This window comes from Pteropus medius, unplaced genomic scaffold, assembly GCF_902729225.1.
Source record: "Pteropus medius unplaced genomic scaffold, Ma_sr-lr_union100, whole genome shotgun sequence".
Classification (NCBI taxonomy): Eukaryota; Metazoa; Chordata; class Mammalia; order Chiroptera; family Pteropodidae; genus Pteropus; species Pteropus medius.
In genome coordinates, this window is record NW_024345479.1 from 3710401 (window position 1) to 3727596 (window position 17196).

At 51.0% G+C, this 17196-nt stretch overlaps 1 protein-coding gene and 1 long non-coding RNA gene across 2 annotated transcripts; one reads left to right on the forward strand and one right to left on the reverse strand.

Annotated features, from left to right (window-relative positions):
• Window positions 1-4062: 4062 nt before the first annotated feature.
• On the reverse strand, window positions 4063-12340 carry COPZ2 (coat protein complex I subunit zeta 2). Its single transcript, XM_039873715.1, has 9 exons — window positions 12266-12340; window positions 10627-10708; window positions 10012-10103; window positions 9501-9556; window positions 8743-8820; window positions 6915-6966; window positions 6282-6320; window positions 5508-5622; window positions 4063-4339 (listed from the first exon to the last, which is right to left on the reverse strand). The coding sequence occupies exons 2-8, from the start codon at window positions 10682-10684 to the stop codon at window positions 5569-5571; spliced, it is 429 nt and encodes a 142-aa protein (XP_039729649.1). The 5' UTR covers window positions 10685-10708; window positions 12266-12340; the 3' UTR covers window positions 4063-4339; window positions 5508-5568.
• Window positions 12341-12970: 630 nt separating this feature from the next.
• Window positions 12971-14661, forward strand: LOC120611248 (uncharacterized). Its single transcript, XR_005655118.1, has 3 exons — window positions 12971-13014; window positions 13427-13608; window positions 13745-14661. It is a non-coding gene; the product is annotated as an uncharacterized LOC120611248 (long non-coding RNA).
• Window positions 14662-17196: the final 2535 nt, after the last annotated feature.

Genomic DNA, 17196 nt, shown 5'->3' on the forward strand with positions numbered 1-17196 from the left:
ATTAGCCCTTTGTAAAAACAGGGCTAACAGCATCTACTTTGTTAGGTTGTTTTGAGGATAATAGAATTTCTAAAGTGTACAGAGTAGTAAATTCAGTGATGCAGTTATTCTTCAGCGTGGCATTCAACGCTCGCCTCGATCCAGTTGCAATCTATCTACAGAGAAGCCTCATGTCTCAACACACCCCAGCTACCCCACAGAGACACACATCCTCCTTCCGGCTGCATAGATCTACCTGCAATTCCTTAGAGAGTCTCTGCCTCTCTGCTTTGCTTATCCTATTGCTCCCTTCGCAGTCTCTTTCCCCAACTTCTCTCTGTCAAAGGCTGTGTAATACACCGTCTCTTCAGATAATGTTTATAATACCTGCATACAGGACTTTTTCCCAGTCAAGTTTAATCTTCTTGGGTCAAGAACTGTCTTTCAATCCATTTTAGAAGCTCCCACCAAACCTGGCTCAGAACAGCCAGTTAGTAAATATCTATTTAAAAAATTCATTCCAAAAGAAACTTTATTTTACTACTAGTACTATTATTTTATCGATACTGATTTTCTTACCAGAGAGTTCACTTTGAGGGATGGCACTTGACTACATGTTCACTGTAAAGTCTGCATGTGTTTCATAATCACTCTCATTTCTTTGGATCCTTATCTAAGGTATTTTCCAGTTTTAGTTGGTAGGGATGAGGAAGAGATTAGGAATCAGGTGAGGACCATGCAAATGTTGACGATAGGAAAAATTTGGCAGCCATTTGATAATTTTTTCTTTTTAAAAATGGAATATGACTTACCTACAAGAAAGAACACATATCTTAGGTGTAAGCTCTGATAAGAGTGCATTAAATATATAATGATCCACTCAGATCCACTTGATCCACTCAGATCAAGATAGAGAACACGATTTGATGTTAACGGTATTTCTACCTTGAAGTATCTCTCAAATCCCTTCTTTCTTTCCAACCCTCCACTCCTACCCCACTGCCATGGCTGGGCCCAATTACTTGCTAATCAGTCTCTCTCTCTTTCTTTCCCTAGTTCCTGGCTCATGACATATACTCAAATATTTGAATGAATGAATGATTGAATGAATGAATATAGAATGAACAAATAAACAGAATGCACAAATACTGTTAAATGAATGAGACCCAGTTTGGAAGGAAAGAGATCTGTAGAGTTGCTCCCAAACTATTTTGGGTAAATTATTCAACATTAGGTTCCAGAGTTACAGGATATTTAATGGGAATTCAGAGGTAAGATTTTTCTCTCTAGAATTTCAAAAGGAAATTTAGGGCGCAGAAAGTTTGAGCCTTAGGTGAGTCTCCAGCTCACCTCCCACCTCACCCCCAGGCTTGCCTGGTTCTGCCTTTGCCAAACTGCCGCCGAGAAAAGACACACTACCCGCCCAGGTCCAGTCAGCGACGGGCCATCCATCAGTGTCTGGATCCAAGCCAATCCCACCAGCTCTGCCTTCCTGCCAGCCAATAACGGGAAAGCAGGAGGCGCACGGAGCCCGCGACAGGGAGAGGGGGCACCGGTTCGGGGTGATATAAATGGGACCCGAGGGCCTGGAAGTACTACTTGTGTCCCTAGCCAAGTGTAGGCGTGGCTAGCGTCCCTCTGTACCAGAGCCCCGGGGCCAGGACTTCTGTGTGCACCCTCGGGCTAGACCCAGGCCCCTGGGGTCTCTATTTTTGACGTGCTCTGGTGCCAGATCAGCAGGAGGAAAAGGCGGAGTCCTGAAGTTCCCTTTCCCACGTGCACCCGAGACCCTCTGGGTCGCCCACGAGGGCAAAGGGGAGGAGGGTGCAGAAAGACGCGGAGGGGCCACAGGGGGTGAGAGCAGCTGGGAAGGCAGGCCCAGGCGGCCACTCCCGCCCGGAAACGCCGGCCGCCCTTCCCGAAACCCGGTCCGAGGCAGACAGCTCCCCTCCGCGCCCGCGGGCTCGCCCCTGGGGCAGCGCTAATGAGGCGGTCTGGGGAGAGCCAGTGCCAGAGGGCAGAGAGAATTCTAGGCAGACGGCCAGTACCGCGGTCCTAGTGGCTCCGCGTGGCTGTGGGGGCTGAGAAGGGGTTGGGGACGCAACGGGGTTTCCTCCTCTGTCCCCAGAGGGCCCTACCTGCAAACTTGAGATCCCGGGAAAGGAGCAGTGGCCCCTCCCTTCCAGGTCTACCCAGGTCTTCCCGCGACTCTGCGCAGCCCTCTCCCCGCCGCGGGAGTGAGCGGCTGTTTTCCTGCAACCCCCTCCCAATAGTCCTTTAGCCACAGCGGGCGAGGACACCTTTCTGGTCGCCTCTCTGGATTGCCATGGCCCCTCGTCTAATTCCTCTGAACCCAGTCCAGTGCCCGTGTGGGCGAGGGTTGAAGACGGCTTAGCGCAGGGGGTGCGGGAAAGCCACCTACTCTCTTTTCTCCAGCAGTTCCCTACCCGAGCCCGGCTCTGCGGCAGTGTAACCTTTCAGAGCCTCGGCGTGCCCCTCCGCGAAACGGGGACAGTCTCAGTCCCCAGGATTTCATAAGCCGGTATGTGGAAGCGCCGAGCCTTCCCATTCCAGTTATGCACAAGTGGAATCGCAGGGGCCAGGCGGGCGCGACCGGGTTGCTAGGAAGCGAATTTGCCCCTCCTGTCCTTGCGGTCATTTTGAGGCGGTTGTTGGAGCCGGGCACCGGATGAGGCCGCATATTTGCTAAAGTATTTCTGGAGACTTTCTCATTTCCCGTCAAGCCACACTGGCCCCTGAACTCTACAGCATTTAATTGCATACTTTTTTTCCCTGTTAGAGTTGTCTTTTTGCATTATTTACCAAAATGGATTATGTACAGTGTATACAGTGTATTAGTTTACATAACTAGATCGTTTTCTCTACAGAAGTAGTCATTCCCATGATAAATATCCAATCTTCGAGAGTTTTATAATGGAGGACGCGAAACCCACAAGAACAGCCTCAATTAACACCCAGGGCTCGCCGCTTTCTTAGTTAGCGGCTGGCGGAAATTCCTGTGCCCACGCTGGTGCGGAACTCGCAGGGCGGGTCAAGCGTGCTGGTTGCCAGGGCAACGCCTTGTCGCCGGCTTTGGAGCCCCAGTCTGAAGTCGCCGAAGTAAAGGTCGTCCCGCCCTGGGGGCGGGGTTAGTCAGGGAAGTGGGACCCAGAGGGTGCGCATTTCCCATCTTTCCCTCCAGGTGGCGCTATAGGATCGCAGATGCGCTCCTGAAGCGGGTCTGCGGGGCCCGGGCGGGGCTGGGGCAGGGCGTGGACCCGCTCCTAAGGTTAGCAAGGGATCAAGGGAAACGAGTTCTCCCGGCCCCGAACTTTAGGCACTCTTTGAAGGGATATGTGCGTGGACTCAGAAAGTGTACGCGTCAGAGAAAAAAACAGAAGCGGGAGGTTCTGAGACAGGGAGACAGAAGAGGAGTCTCATGGCCCAGACTTGCTCCATCCTTCCCATTTGCCTTTGGGGACCCTCTCCGTTCTTCTCTGCCTCTGGACCTGCAATTCTTCATAGCCTTTGAAGCATACTGGGTGCTCTGGACACATAGGCACGGTGGGGACTGGCTGATACTTCCTCACCCCCAGGATCCGGGTCCCGCCATGGCAAGCTTGCAGGGCCCTAGTGCCCAGAGTATACGCCAGTATAGGAATTCCGCAGTCCCGAGCATGCCAAGAAAAATAGACATGCTGTTCCTCAGTTTGTCCAAAGGAAGCCTTATGCCCTTCCCTTCTGGAAGCTAGGAATAGAAAAGTGACTCAAAGAATCCCCAGCGGAGCCACCATGTGAGTACAATATTTTGCCTCCTTTTCCGGAGTATACGCCATTCCTATTACTCTTTCGTTATTACACAATTGGTATTTAATACCAAGTCCTCCCCACCAATATGGGGCTATGTGATATCCCTGTCGCACCCCCTATGTTAAATCGTCCCCTTTCTCTTGATTCATCCCTCCCCAATCACACAACAACTGGAATAAGCCCTGATAATGGGCATCTTGAAGGCAAGCCACAGAAAGTGTAGGAGCCCTCAACAGAACACACATTTTCCAGGCCAAGAGAGGAGACCATTGGTAGTAGACAAAAGCAAGTTTATTAGGACTCTGGGGCTAGGGATGCCTAAGGTCTGAATTAAGGCAGCTCAGCTGGTTCTCACAGCCCAGGAGGTGGCCAAGGCAGTGAGAAGGGGTGACTCAATGCTGAAGCCTAACCTTTGCGTCTGAGTCCCTGGCCAGAGACCTCAGGAGTTGGTTCTGGGATTGGGGAAATGATCTGGGGAGAGGAAGCCTCGAATACACAGCCTTCATTTCAGTAACGACCATTTAATTTGTTCCTTGGCAGACTGAAGAACCTGGGGGTTGAAGGAAAGGTTGAGAGAAAGAATTGGGGGGGATGCCAAGTGCCTTAACACTGCAGTGAGGTCTATAGCCCACCTTCTGTAAGGGTCCCTGCAACTTCTGGTCACTAGGTGGCAGCAGTTCATCTCTGCCTGGCATAAGCAGAAACAGGCCATCCAGAGGGAAAGAGCAGTCCAAATGGCTGCAGCCAGCTCCCAGCCCAGGCCCAAACCTGCCCGGCCCTCTGGTTTCTGCGTCTGCAGCCGTGGGTGTGGCAGCAGGCCCCGTCTTCCCCAGGTCATGCCATGTGAGCTCCTGCCCACAGTGCCACGTCTAGGCAGAGACTGGAACCAGGCCTGACACTTCCTTAGTCCAGACACCTCAACAAAACTCTAGCTCCAGCCTTGGCTGGCAACATGTCCTCCAAACCCCAACCCACTGCTGATGTGGCCCGGCAGGCAAATGGTGGCTGGCCAGACAGTGCTATGGGACACCTGTACTCAGACTGTTCACTCTCGCATCCTGCTGAAGAAACCTCAGTCCAATGCTTACATAAATCCATACAACTGTGCATACACAATCCCAACTTGGTGGTGATTCCAGGTACATCCTTCAGACTGTCCCTCCGGCTACCAAGCCTCATTCCCTTCCGAAGAAGGTCCATCCCAAACCGTTTGTTACTTCTTCCCGCACGGTCTCCCGCTCTCTCAAGGACAGCCTAGCCCTGAGGTTCTCCTGTTTCTGCTAGCCATTTCGCCTCCCATTCACGACCTGTAATTCCTTGGTTTTTACTCAAGAATTCCATTAAAAGTGCTATGTCTTCATTCTTTCCCCCTTTGGGAAAAGGGGAGCTGTGCTAAGAGCTTTCTCTGCATTAGCTCGTCTAAGTCTCACAATCACACTGAGGAGTATCCTGTGATTATGTGAGCCCCAAAGAGATTGAGTAACTTGCCCTGGGTCACCCAGATTCTGGGCGGTAAGGTGGTGCACACAACCCAGGATGACTCACAGCAGCACCTGTGTTCTTATCTGCTGTGCTCATTGCTCCCTAACCTCTTTTGGATATGAAAACAGCCACGTGGCCTCATTCCTTCCAGCAGGGTATGCAGAGGCCTGGGGAACTGGGAAGAGGGAGAGGCAGAGTAAGCATCAAGGGCAGTGACAGGGAAGTGGGCACCACACCTGGGGCTCCACAGAAATGTTACACGCCCATCTCAGCCTGGGCCACCACAGCAGGAAGTAGTTAGTGCCAGGGCAGGAAGCTCCATAAAAGCAGGATTAGTCTGGGCAGAGAGACCTGTGGGCAGACAGAACAGATGTCAAGCAGTCAGCCTGACAAGCAGGAGGTTTATACAGCTGGGAAACCAGTCAGGCCACAAATCCAGGGACCTCCCTCTGGCCCCACATGCACCCCCAGGTAGGACCATGCAGGGGCTGGTGAGGGTGGACTCTTTCACAGCCAGGTCACTCAGGGGCAAGGTGACAAGTGGGGAGTGGAGAAAGTTAGATCCTATTACAGGTTTCAGGGTCCCTTAACAATTCCCACATAGACCTAATGGAGAAGGGTGAGGGTTTGGAGGAAAATTCTATTTGATGTCCTTTCCAGGCTGAGAGGAGCATCGGGGGCCTGAGTCCCTGGATTGCTTTGGGGAGCAAGTGACACAGCCATCTCCAGAGTGGGCAGCTTACCCCAGGGTTTCGATCTAACTATGCCAAGCCAGGAGATGAGGTGGGCTGCCAGGAGGGTGTGTATCTCTCGCTAATGCTGATTCGCTCCCCCTTGGAGAGTCTGGAAGCCTCCAGTGACTCCCTCCAAGAGATGGCCTATCGCCACCTCATCCCTCTCACACTCTGACTCCTCTCAGCCTTGACAGCCCCACTGTGGTCCCCCTGGGAGGCTCTGCTCTACTTCTCCCTCTAGCCCATTTCTGGCCAAGGCAGATGCAGGGGGCCTACCTGGGCCACACTCTGTTCAGTCAAGCCGCTGTCATCTGCCTGCAGGGAAGCAGTGTCAGAGGGTGGTCAGACCAGGGTGAGGGTAGGGGGTGAAGAAAGAGGTAAAGGGCCTTGGGGGGGGGGGGGTGAGGATGCAGTGCTTAGGGAATCACGAACTGCACCTGTATCACTGGTTAGTGGAAGGCCTGCAGCCCGTCACTTGGAAGCCAAGACCCCTGGGGCCTGTCTGTGGTACATGGATAGTCAGGGAATGAAGGGAATAAAGATGGGAGAAAAGGGCAAGAGAAGCCAGAGGTTCTATCTAGACTGCGACTTCCCAACCTCAAGGCCAAGGCAGCCACCTGGTCTCTTTGAGAGTTTATTTCCCCAGCCTACACTTCCCACCAGGGAGGATGGTGAGGAGCTGGATGATTCTACAGGGGGAGAGGACAGGAGATCTCTTACTAACTGACACCCCCCCTCAACTGCTGCTCCCTTTACAAGTGCATTGTCCCCGAGGTTGCTTCTGCTAGAGGAACCTGAGTTCCCCGGATCCGGCTGGCAGCCCACGTGCAGGGAGGACAGATGGCTGGGAGGACGAGGAGGGCAGCCTGGAGGAGATGTGAGTGAGGGGGCATGCAGGAAGACTCTTACCCTAAAATTCACTTTCTGGATCACTTGCTGGGGGTCGCTCTCCAGAATCACACTACAAGATGAGAAACCAGAAAGAAAATTGGTGACACAATTCTTGCCCCTCTGCCCCTTTCGTCCTTTGCCATATCCTGCAAAATCCCCCCAGGGCACCTCCCCACTGACCCAGGGCACCTCCCCACTGCTTTTCCTCAGGTCAGACCTCTCCCTCACCACGGAGAGCCCTCGGCTCTGATTCTTCTAGACCTCGAATCTGGTGGTCACGCCCTCAGTGTCATTGGGCAAAAGCTGCGAAATGGGGTGAGTCCAGTCTAGAACAATCGGGGTGTCAAAAGGAGGGGCTCTAAAACTCAGAACTCTTGGAAGTTCGCTTCATCTTCTGGGTCTAGGGATGGATTCAGATGAGTGAAAAAAGGCGCCCCCTGGGGTGCCTATTTTGTTTCACTATTATTTATGCCACAGGGGGCATGCTGTACGTGAAAAAAATGGACTTCCAAAAATCGGAATCTTTCCTTCTGATAGACCCAAATATCAAGGCTTTTCTCAGCTAGGGGACACTCTTTCCTGATGCCCTGGGAATTCTCTGGGGCCATCTGTGAGTGTGTACAGGGTACAGGGGGCAGGCATGAGGGCCTCATGGTGGCTGGGACAGACCATGGTGAGGCTCCTCCTGGGCAGAAGCCTAGTTTTATTTCTGGACCAGTCCCAGGGGGATGAATAAATATTTTTGAGAGTTTTTTCCAGGCCCCATCATTGGGGCACCCTAGCCCTAGGCTCCCTCACCAGAGGTCCTTTTATCCATAAAGACAGAAGCATTCAGGCCAAGGCTCCGGTTCAGGCATTGACTTGACTGACACTTCCCTGATTTTCCTTGGAGGGAAACTGTAAGCTACTGAAGGGGCAGAGACTGGGCCTTATGGAGGCACAGACCCAGAAGCTTAGAAAGCTATGTCCTCCCTTGCACAGGCCCTTCCTGGGCCCTGCAGAGAGAGAGAGAGAGAGAGAGAGAGAGAGAGAGAGAGAGAGAGAGAGAGAGAGAGAGTGTGTGTGTGTGTGTGTGTGTGTGTGTGTTTTCCTTAAAGAGGTTCCACCAAATTGTATATGCTTCTAATTCCACAAAATCTGGTCTTTTTCCACTTTCTCTTGGGTCCCAGCAACTAACACAAGGCTTTGCAGTAACAGGCAGTCAATAGGGAGGGAAGGGGAAGGAATCCCGCAGTACCCCATCTCCCAGAGCTCCCTGCCCCCAGGCGTGTGATATAAAGTCATGGAAAAAGCCCATGGCTTTAGATCTTGGACCTGCCATGGCGTCACATTATTTAATCCCCATACCCTATGAGTCGTTCCCTTATCATCCCCATTTGAAAGACAGGGAAAGTGAGGCTCAAGAAGAACGTGCAGCTGGCCCAGGTCACGAATCTAGCCACGGCTGGAATGGGGCTCTAAGAGCGGGCAGTATGCAGGCAGCAGGGCTCTGCCCGAACAAAGTCCTCCATGGAGGAGAAAGTGTCTGTTCTGCCTGCTTCTCCTGGGCCCTGGATAGCAAACCATTTCTCCCAAACTCTGCCTATTCAACAGTGAGCCATATTTGGACATCAGATTCCTTTCCTGTTTGCTTGACTTTGGCTAACATTGAAATTAACCTCCATCCTCATGAGTGAGGTGCAGGGGCGGGGAATGAGATCACTGGGAATATGCTGGGGAAGGGAGGGAGAAGTTGGCCAGAGAGCCAACAATGTGCTGGGCGCAACCTAGAGCCAAGGGCCCTCAAAGGCACCTCCCCACTGTGAGTGTCCCTGACCGGCCCCTCTTCTCTCCACCCCTTCCTCACCCGCCATCCACAATCTCGTCCAGCACCAAGAAGGCTCCATCCATGTTCTCCAGTAACCAGCGCTTCTCCACGTTCTTCCTGAAGGCAGACACAGCTCCTGAGCCTCCCCATGGCCAGGAGGAGCTAGGTCCGTGCCTAAGTGCGACAGACCCCCTCTCTCCACCCATTCCCCACCATACCCAACAGGCTCTGGGAAGGACAATGTCAAGGGCAGTGAGGGTAGCACCTATGCAAAGGATTCCTGAGCAGAGGACAGGCCTGCTTCCTTAAGCCCTCCTTGCCCAACCTCCCACACTTATGCCCACCATTTCATAGCTAGTTTAGGTGCTGTAGCTCTACTATAGTTAATTGTGTTGACTGGGAACATTAATTTCTGGTTTATCCTAGTTTGGTTTTCCCTGGTCATGTTCACTGGGATAGATACCAAATAACTGAATGGGGGTGCAACAAAAACCACCTTGAGCTTCAAGTCAAAAAAAAACCTCAATTTGAGTCTCTGTTCTGATATAAACAGTTCGTAACCTCACGCAAATCACTTAGCTGGTCTAGACTTCATTTTCTGGCCATACCCTTGCGTGGCTCTGCTCTGAGTGACACTATGGAAGTCAGGTAAAGGGCAGGGGCCTTGGAGGGGTGCTTCAATTCCAGCCTTAGCCTTGTGGGGGCTTCAGGAGAAAAGCAGGGAGGAAGGGCCTTGCCTCTGTGATGTACCGAGGCCTGGGAGATGGGGGCCTTGAAAGGCAGAGGACCTCACTCACCTTAACACGTGGTTCAGGGACTCAAACAGGCAGGTGAGAACAGACATGAGCATCAGCTGGGGGTGGGCAGATATGGGAGGAGGAAAACGAGAGAGCTTGAGGTTGAGAAGGCCAAAAGGAGACCTCAGAGCCTACCTGCATGGGCAGTTGTCCTTTTCCAGAGAGGACAGGGCTGGAGACTGACTGCAACTTGCCCTGGGAGGGCACCTCCCCGTGTATGGATTGGGAAACACTGGAGTGTCCCGCTGTGGGGCACTGAGTAGATCCTTCTCTAGTGATGTTTAAGAAACAAAGGTTTCTGCAGAGGACTTCATCTCTGGTTCCCAAGAAACCTAAGCAGCATCATGGATATACCTTATCCCTGAAAAAAACCATTCTGGCTGCTCCCCAGCCCACAGAGCCCAGAAAGAAAGGTTCCGATGGTAACCCTCAGAACCCAGCTTTTAGCCCAGACTCCAAGCCATTTCCCCATGGCCAGACCCTCCTCGTCACCCCAACCTTCTGAATTCACCTCATTCTCATGGGATGAGCCCACAACATACAGGAAGAGGTCAATGCTGCTCTTGTAGACGATAGTCATGCCCCCGAAAAACGCAATCTCACCTGGAAGGGAAGGGGACTTTCAGTTCCGGCCACCTCTGCCTGGCCGCTCGTCCCCGTCTCTGGCTCTGCACCTCTCCCGCTATTTCCTTCCTCTCTTTCCAAAGAACTCTTGCAGAGACCAGCCCTAGGAACACTGCCACTAGGCTACTCGGTGTCCTTCCCTCCACCCTCTATTTCTAGCAACTGCCTCATTCTGAGGAGTTAACTCGGTTCAAGGTCGACCTTCCACCCCCTCCCACCATGTGCCTTGGACCACTCCAGGCTGGTGGGGGCCCCACAACTCAGGTGGCCTCTTCCCCTGAGAGAAGGAGGACTAGGTGTGCTGAGGGTGGGGGGTTTGAGAGGGGTGGGAAGTGGTTTCCCAGAGGGAATAGAGAACAGCTGGGAAGGAGAAGGAAGAGAACCTCTGAAGAAAAGGGAATGGCCTGTGGGTGTACAGGGCCAATGGGGACAGATGCGTCCAGGTGGAAAAGACGACAGTGTGCGTCTGAGAGATCTGGGCAAGGAAGGGGAAGACACTTACTGTCAGTCCGGCTGGTCTTATTGAAGACATTTTTCTCAAAGGCCATCTGCTCCTTCATGGAGGGGAATGTGTCATCATAATACTATGAGAAAGAGAAGAAGGGGTGATAGCCATTCCACAGAGCCCGGCTCCTCCATGGATGGGTGGCAGGGAACAGTCGGGGCTGGCCGAGTGCCCCATCTCCTCTTTATTGCCCTCTAGGCCTGACTGTGCACTATCCCCCATAAACATAAATTCTAAGTAAAAAAAAAGTATTAAAAATCAGAGGAATTTTGAGGCCTGTTTTTGGAGTTCGCTCCTGATTTCTTAGAGGTTTTCATACATTCAGCAGATGTGTGGTGTGCTAAGGATTAGGGTGACCACTAGATCATACTATTTCTTCACAAACTTAAGTCTACAGGAAAGAGGGTAGAACCAAGGGTCCTTGGTCACAACAACAACAATCACTAACAGCTACTTTTTTATCCCTGTTACACAGACAGGGAAACTGAGGCATGAAGAAATCAGGTAACTTCCCTGACATCTCGAGTTGTAGGGGCAGAGCCGGGATTCAATACCAAGGATAGTTTGACTTCAGATAGGGCTATGGGGAAGATTAAATATCTAAGGAAAAGTTCCTGGCGTACACTGCACAATTAAATCGATGCTATTTTGTTTGGGTTTGGTGAGCCTCTCTGACTCAGTTTCTTAATCTGAACATGGATGTGTCCTGCTAGGAGGAGGCCCTAAAACCTTTGGCATTGCTGATCCACCTCTTAGCATCTGCTGGGGCAAGGTATGCTGAACTCAGCTTTCAATTTTCTGCGTGTGTATTTTGCTACTTAGTACCCCATCTGCAGGCAAATTAGTTGTCTCCTTGCTGGCCACTGAAGGCATAAGACAAAATGTTTCAGCCCCAAACAAACAAACAAATCTGTAATGTATTTCATAGCTAGTTAGATGCCATAGCCCTACTATAGTTAATGGTGTTGACAGTAGACATTTATTTTTGGATGATCCTAGTTTGGTTTACCCAGGTCATGTTCACTGGGATAGACACCAGATAACTGAGTAAGTTCAAGCAGTGAAAACCTGAGCTCCAAGTCAAATATCTGAATTCAGATCTCTGTCCTGATATTAACACTTGTGACCACAGGCAACTCGTTTAGCTTCTCTAACTGCATTTTCTTCATTTGTGAAAGAGTTAGATTACGTGGTCTCTAAAATCCTGTCTGGTTTCAAATTCTTAGACTCCTCAGACTAAATCCCTAGTGTTTGTTAAGCTGTAGAAGCAAAGTGGAGGTAGCTTGTTTAGAATTTGAGACTAGGACTCCCGGGTCCCAGGCTCAACACTCCAGTGACCCCTCAGGTGGTCCCTTCCACGCCCAGGGTCAGGTGGGCAGTGGAAAGGATGATAAGAAGATATTTCAAGGAACATGAGTAGAAACAGGGGGAGACATGCTCCCCCTTCAGGGGCCAGCACTCACAAGGCAGGAGGATGGACAGAATGACCCTCGGAGGGTCTAAGTTGAGCTGCTCTGAGTCATAGAGCCCACAGTGGGGTCTCTCCTGAGACAGAAAAGTCAGCTGGGTGGGGACTTCTGTTCTTGGGGCTGAAGCACAGTCTTCAGGGGCCCTCTGATTGAGGTTGGGAAGTTACCTTGGCCAGCAGTCGGTGTCCATCATTATCTAGGATGAAAACAGCCTTGATGGTGTAGAGGGAAGGTTCCTGCAACTGACACAGGGAGAGGGGGGAAGCTCCGTTGGCCCCTGACTCAAGGCAGATGTCCTGTCATTAGCTTTATGGGATCTGCTGGCCCCAGGAGTCCATGCTCTGGCTCCAGTAACCCCAGCCCCAAAGGTCCATAGCTGGTTCCGGCCCAACCCTGTGCCTCGAGGGCCAACTCCGGTGCCTGTTCCACTCCCAAGTAGATGGTCCACTGCAGGCCCCGGGTGGGTGCTGTGCCCATTGGGTGCAGAAGGTCCGTCAGGCCCAAGTTCTGTCATGCACTGACTGCTCCAGAGCTCGAGTCGGAGTGTATCACAGAACCTGGGCCGGGGGGACAGCGGTGCGCCTCCTCCTTCCAGCTGACCCCGGGTCCAGGCTGGACCTGCGCTCTGAGCGCACCCCCGGCTCCCTGAACCCGGTGGGCTCCAGAAGCACGCACGTCAGCCCACCGCTCCTGGGAGCTCGAGTCCAGGATGGCCCCACCACTCCTTACCCCTCCCAGCAGAATCTCAATCCACCCCCACCCCCAAGCAGTCCCCATAGCTTCTCCAAATTGATCTGGGACTTTTACACGGACTCAGGACAGCCCTCACAGTTCCTGGAACTTTTCTTCTTGTGGCAGATCCCCCACTGAGACTGCTCAATGGTGGCATCAGTTCCCCCGCGCCCTGCGTGGAGTTGTGATTGGCTGCCCCCACCCCACCCTCACGACCCTGCTCCGCGCCCCCCCCCGTGCTGCCGCCCCTGCTCCATGCCGTTGCCCGGGCTCCGACGCGATTGCGGTTGCTGGACGACGAGACCCCCCGGTGGCCGGGCCTCGGGCCGCTGCGTTCCGCACTGACGCCCTCCAGCGCCGCCCGCCGCCCCGCCTCGTTCACCGGCCTGCCCCGCCCGCCCTCCCCCAACCCCCCACCTCCGTGCCCCACCCCCCGCCCCGAGGCCACCTCCCTCCCTTTCCTGCTCTGTGCCTTTTTTCCCCGGTGGCCCTTTCCTCCTTCGTGCCCTCACTTCCCCTTCCCACCCTCTCAGCCTTGAGCCTCACACCCCAGCTCTCCTACCCCCACTTCTCATTTTTTTTTTCTCTCCTCCCAGGCTGCTTTCCCTTCCTGAAAGCCCAAGAGCTCTTTGCCTCTTCGGTTTGTCCTAGAACCAGCCCCCCTGTCCCCTCCTGCCGCCTTTCTGGACTATGGATTTGATTTGCACCGGTGTCCACAGGCTGTCCCCGGGGGCAGCAGAAAACACAGGCAAAGTCCAATTTTGTCTCTTAACTCTTGGTAGGTACCGTGGGGACAAATATATCAGGTGATCCTTCGGGTCTCAGGGACAGGTTCTAGCAGTGAGAGCAGATGAGGACAGCTCTGGATAGACCCCTCTATACAAACAGTTTCTCCCATTCTTCTCTCCACTTAGGGAAGGGAGCCATGACCACTGGGGACCCTCCACAGAAGTCTCCCAAGACACAGACGGGACACAATCAGAAACAAGACAGATGCCTACCAGCACAGATTCTCCACCAATGGCATCAGGCTTTGCCATGCTTGGGTTTCTTTGGTCTAAAGATACCAGAGGACAAGCTTTCCCTTCAGGACATTCAAAGCCAGTGGGAAATTCACACTCAAATGGCACAGAGTTAACAGTGCCCCATTTATCCATAACACCATCATGCATGTATTTCATACCTAAACGCTTTCACATACATTACCTAATATAACCCATACCTATGAGGTAGGTATTATCACCTCCATTGTAACAAAAGGGAGATTCAGACCTTTTCAAGATCGGATCACTAATAGCTCCCTGGAGATGGAATCCAGATTCAGACTCAACATTTCTGGCCCGTTCTTCTCTTCAGGACCTCTCATGTTGGACACTACACACACTCATCCCAGATGGCTGCTAAATGGGGTTTTCCTCTGCTGAACAGTATGAAGTCTTCTCATTCTTTAAGTCTCATCTTCAATGTCATCACCAAGAGGCCCTCTCTGACACCCATTGAATCTAACTTGACAGGTCTCTCCTGTCACATCCTCTGCCTCAGCACCCTACTTATTTCCTATGTTATACTTTCCTCAATCTCTAAATATTTTTACTAATTTATTTACAAATGTGTAGGCTTTTTTCTCCTACGAGAAGAGATAATGTGTATGTCTTGCCCCCTGTGGAATCCCCAGGGCCCCCGAACAGGGCTTGGCACAAGACAGGGACTTAATAAGCATTCGATGAGTAAGTGAACAAATAAATTAATTCAGGATGAGGGAGATCATGTGTAAATATTGACAGACTGTGCATTTTAAACGAATAAAAATGTGTTTATCAATGAAACCATATTTTATTGTGCTATACAATTTGAGTGTTTACTATGTACTAGGTACTTTTTGAGTCACTGGGCTATAACAGTAGACAAAATCTTTGCTCCCATGGGGTTTATATTCAAATGTTTGTGTGCATGCATTTCTGTGAAAGGTAATAAACATAAACATCGATATGCAAGTTGGTGGTAAGGGCTATGAAGAAAAAATAGAGCAGGAATTGGGATCAGGAATGCGAGGAGAGGTTGGGGGTAGCAGACTGCCATTTTCATGAGTGCCACTAGAGAAAGCCTTCAAAAAGATGACATTTGAACAAAGAGCTGAAGGAGGTGAGAGAGTAAGCCACGCAAACATCTGAGGAAAACATCTATTGAACCTCTTTCTGTGATGTTTTAGAAGGCACACTTGAATCTTCCTTGCAGGCTATTAGTTATAGTGACCATTAACCAACATTTGGTACAATGGACGGTGGGTGGGGCAGGGGGAGGGAGGAGGAGAGCGGAAATGCGGTATTTTATTTGTTTGGCTTCCAGATCATCAGAAATCATGTCAATGGTCATGCCAGCTTGGTATGTTATTTAAAAAAATACTGATTTGATTATTTTGATGCCTTAATGTTTCTGTGAGCCAGTCCATTTTTAGTTCATATTCACAAGGACATCACCACAAAACCTCCAGAGGCATTTCCTAGCCTCTGTGTGGTATATGGTAGCCACAGTGAAAGACGGTCTGCTTGCAGAAGGAAAACCTGCAAAGACAGGGGACTTAGGGAACTGGTATGGCTCCATGGGGACAGGCGGGAGACGAGTTACAGGAGGAGTGGTTAAGGTGCTAGAGAGGGGCAGAAGGGCTAGCAGAGAGAAAAAGCCAGGGAAGGAAGCTGAAAAACCACAAAATCCTCATCACCACCACCTCTACCACCTCAGTTGCTCTTACTGTAATCAACGAGATCTCTTCACATCTTAAGTGCTGTGGTAAGTAAATTCAGAGCCCTCTTTTCGAGGAAGAGATGCTCCTCGATGATGGCTCCTCCTCAAATTCCCTTAACTCCCCAGGACTCCTTTCCATCCTCAGCATTCCCCCGGCCTACGATGCTCCTTTAATGAGGTTCTGTGTAAAAATACAAGGTCAGTGTGCAGTATTGAAATAGTGTCTTCCACAGAGCATCGTCCCAAGAGGACTTTACAGTGTAAGCACCCAAAAGCACCTGAGAAGCGAGCACGTGCAGAAGAGAAACAGCTGGAGAGTCTCCCTAGAATGAGGAAGCCAGAGCTGGGTTCCAAAAGAACACAGCCTTCATTTCCCAGCTCTCTGCTCCCTTCAGGGTGGATGTGCTGGGGGTGGGGACGTACACATCTCTAACCAGCTGCAGTCTATGGAGTAGCTGGACTCAGAATTGGTCTTGACACATACACACACATGTGCAAGTTCCTGCCCTTTGGAATCTCCAGGAGGCATGTGATTCAAATGGATTCCCCTCTGTGCCTTGGTATACCTTGGAGGTGAGACCATTCTATTTCCTCTGACTCACCCTCCTGCTGCCACATTTCTGCACTGTCTGTCCTAGGATTTCTGCATCTGTTCTTGTGTGACAAGAAGAAACAGCTCCCATGGGTAACAGTCTCTCTCTATCCTTCTTGTTATAATGTCAAGAGGGGGAGGTGTGTATAGAATGTGAGGCATGGATGTATGTGCTTGTGGCATCCTCCAGAAAGAAAATGAAAGCTGCTATGCTTTGTTTGCAGGGTGGGTTTCCAGTTGACCATCCTAAGGACAGCTCTCATTTCTTCAATATGTTTGGCTTTCTCTGAAATAAGATTGTAGGGTGGGCAGAGAGAAAGTTGGGCAAGAAAGAGACCTCACATTCAGTTCCATGCATGAGTGCCTTTATACACAGAATCTACTTTTTACACTTTGTGAATATATATATTGTTATCTCCATTTAGCTCAGGAGACCTCAACAGTAAATGGCAGACCCAGATTTCTGAACGCAGCTGAGTCCAAAATATCCACTCTTCCTGCTTCATAATAGCACTTGATTTTGACATGCCACACTGATGGCTATACAAAGAAAATTACCCAACATTGTTTGGGATGATGTGGTGAGGACATACAGAATGACTGAACTCAGCTTCATAAAAATGTTACACCAAGACATGAGTGAACAATGAGGCATTTTCATTGGTTAGGTCAAGGAAGACAGCATTTTTGGATTGAGAAAGAGTGCATCCTAAAATCAGATGGTGATTCTAGTCTGTGCTTACACATTACCGCTGTTATTTTTACTTAACTTGGATTCTTGCTCCAAGCGATTCTCTGGCTGCACAGAAGAATCACTGGAGGAGCTTTAACAAAATTCTGATACCCAGGGCCACTCCAGGAGTCTCTGACTTAGCTGGTTGGGGATGGGACCTGGGTACTGATATTTTTTACAAGACCCCTCCCCCCCAGTTGATTCTAACGTGCAGCAGGGGTTGAGAAGCAATCTTCCAAGACAGTGGTGGTAGGGATGCACGGGGAGAGGGTGACTTGCAGAAGAGCTTTACTTATTTT

Bases quoted from the DNA above. Each gene is read 5' to 3' on its own strand.
- COPZ2 (XM_039873715.1), bottom strand. From the start codon at position 10,684: ATGAAGGAGCAGATGGCCTTTGAGAAAAATGTCTTCAATAAGACCAGC. The intron at 9,557-10,011 runs GTGAATTCAGAA...GCCCACCCCCAG, and splicing joins GCTCATCCCATGAGAATGAG to CTGATGCTCATGTCTGTTCT. The intron at 8,821-9,500 runs GTGAGTGAGGTC...GTCTGCCTTCAG, and splicing joins TCCCTGAACCACGTGTTAAG to GAAGAACGTGGAGAAGCGCT.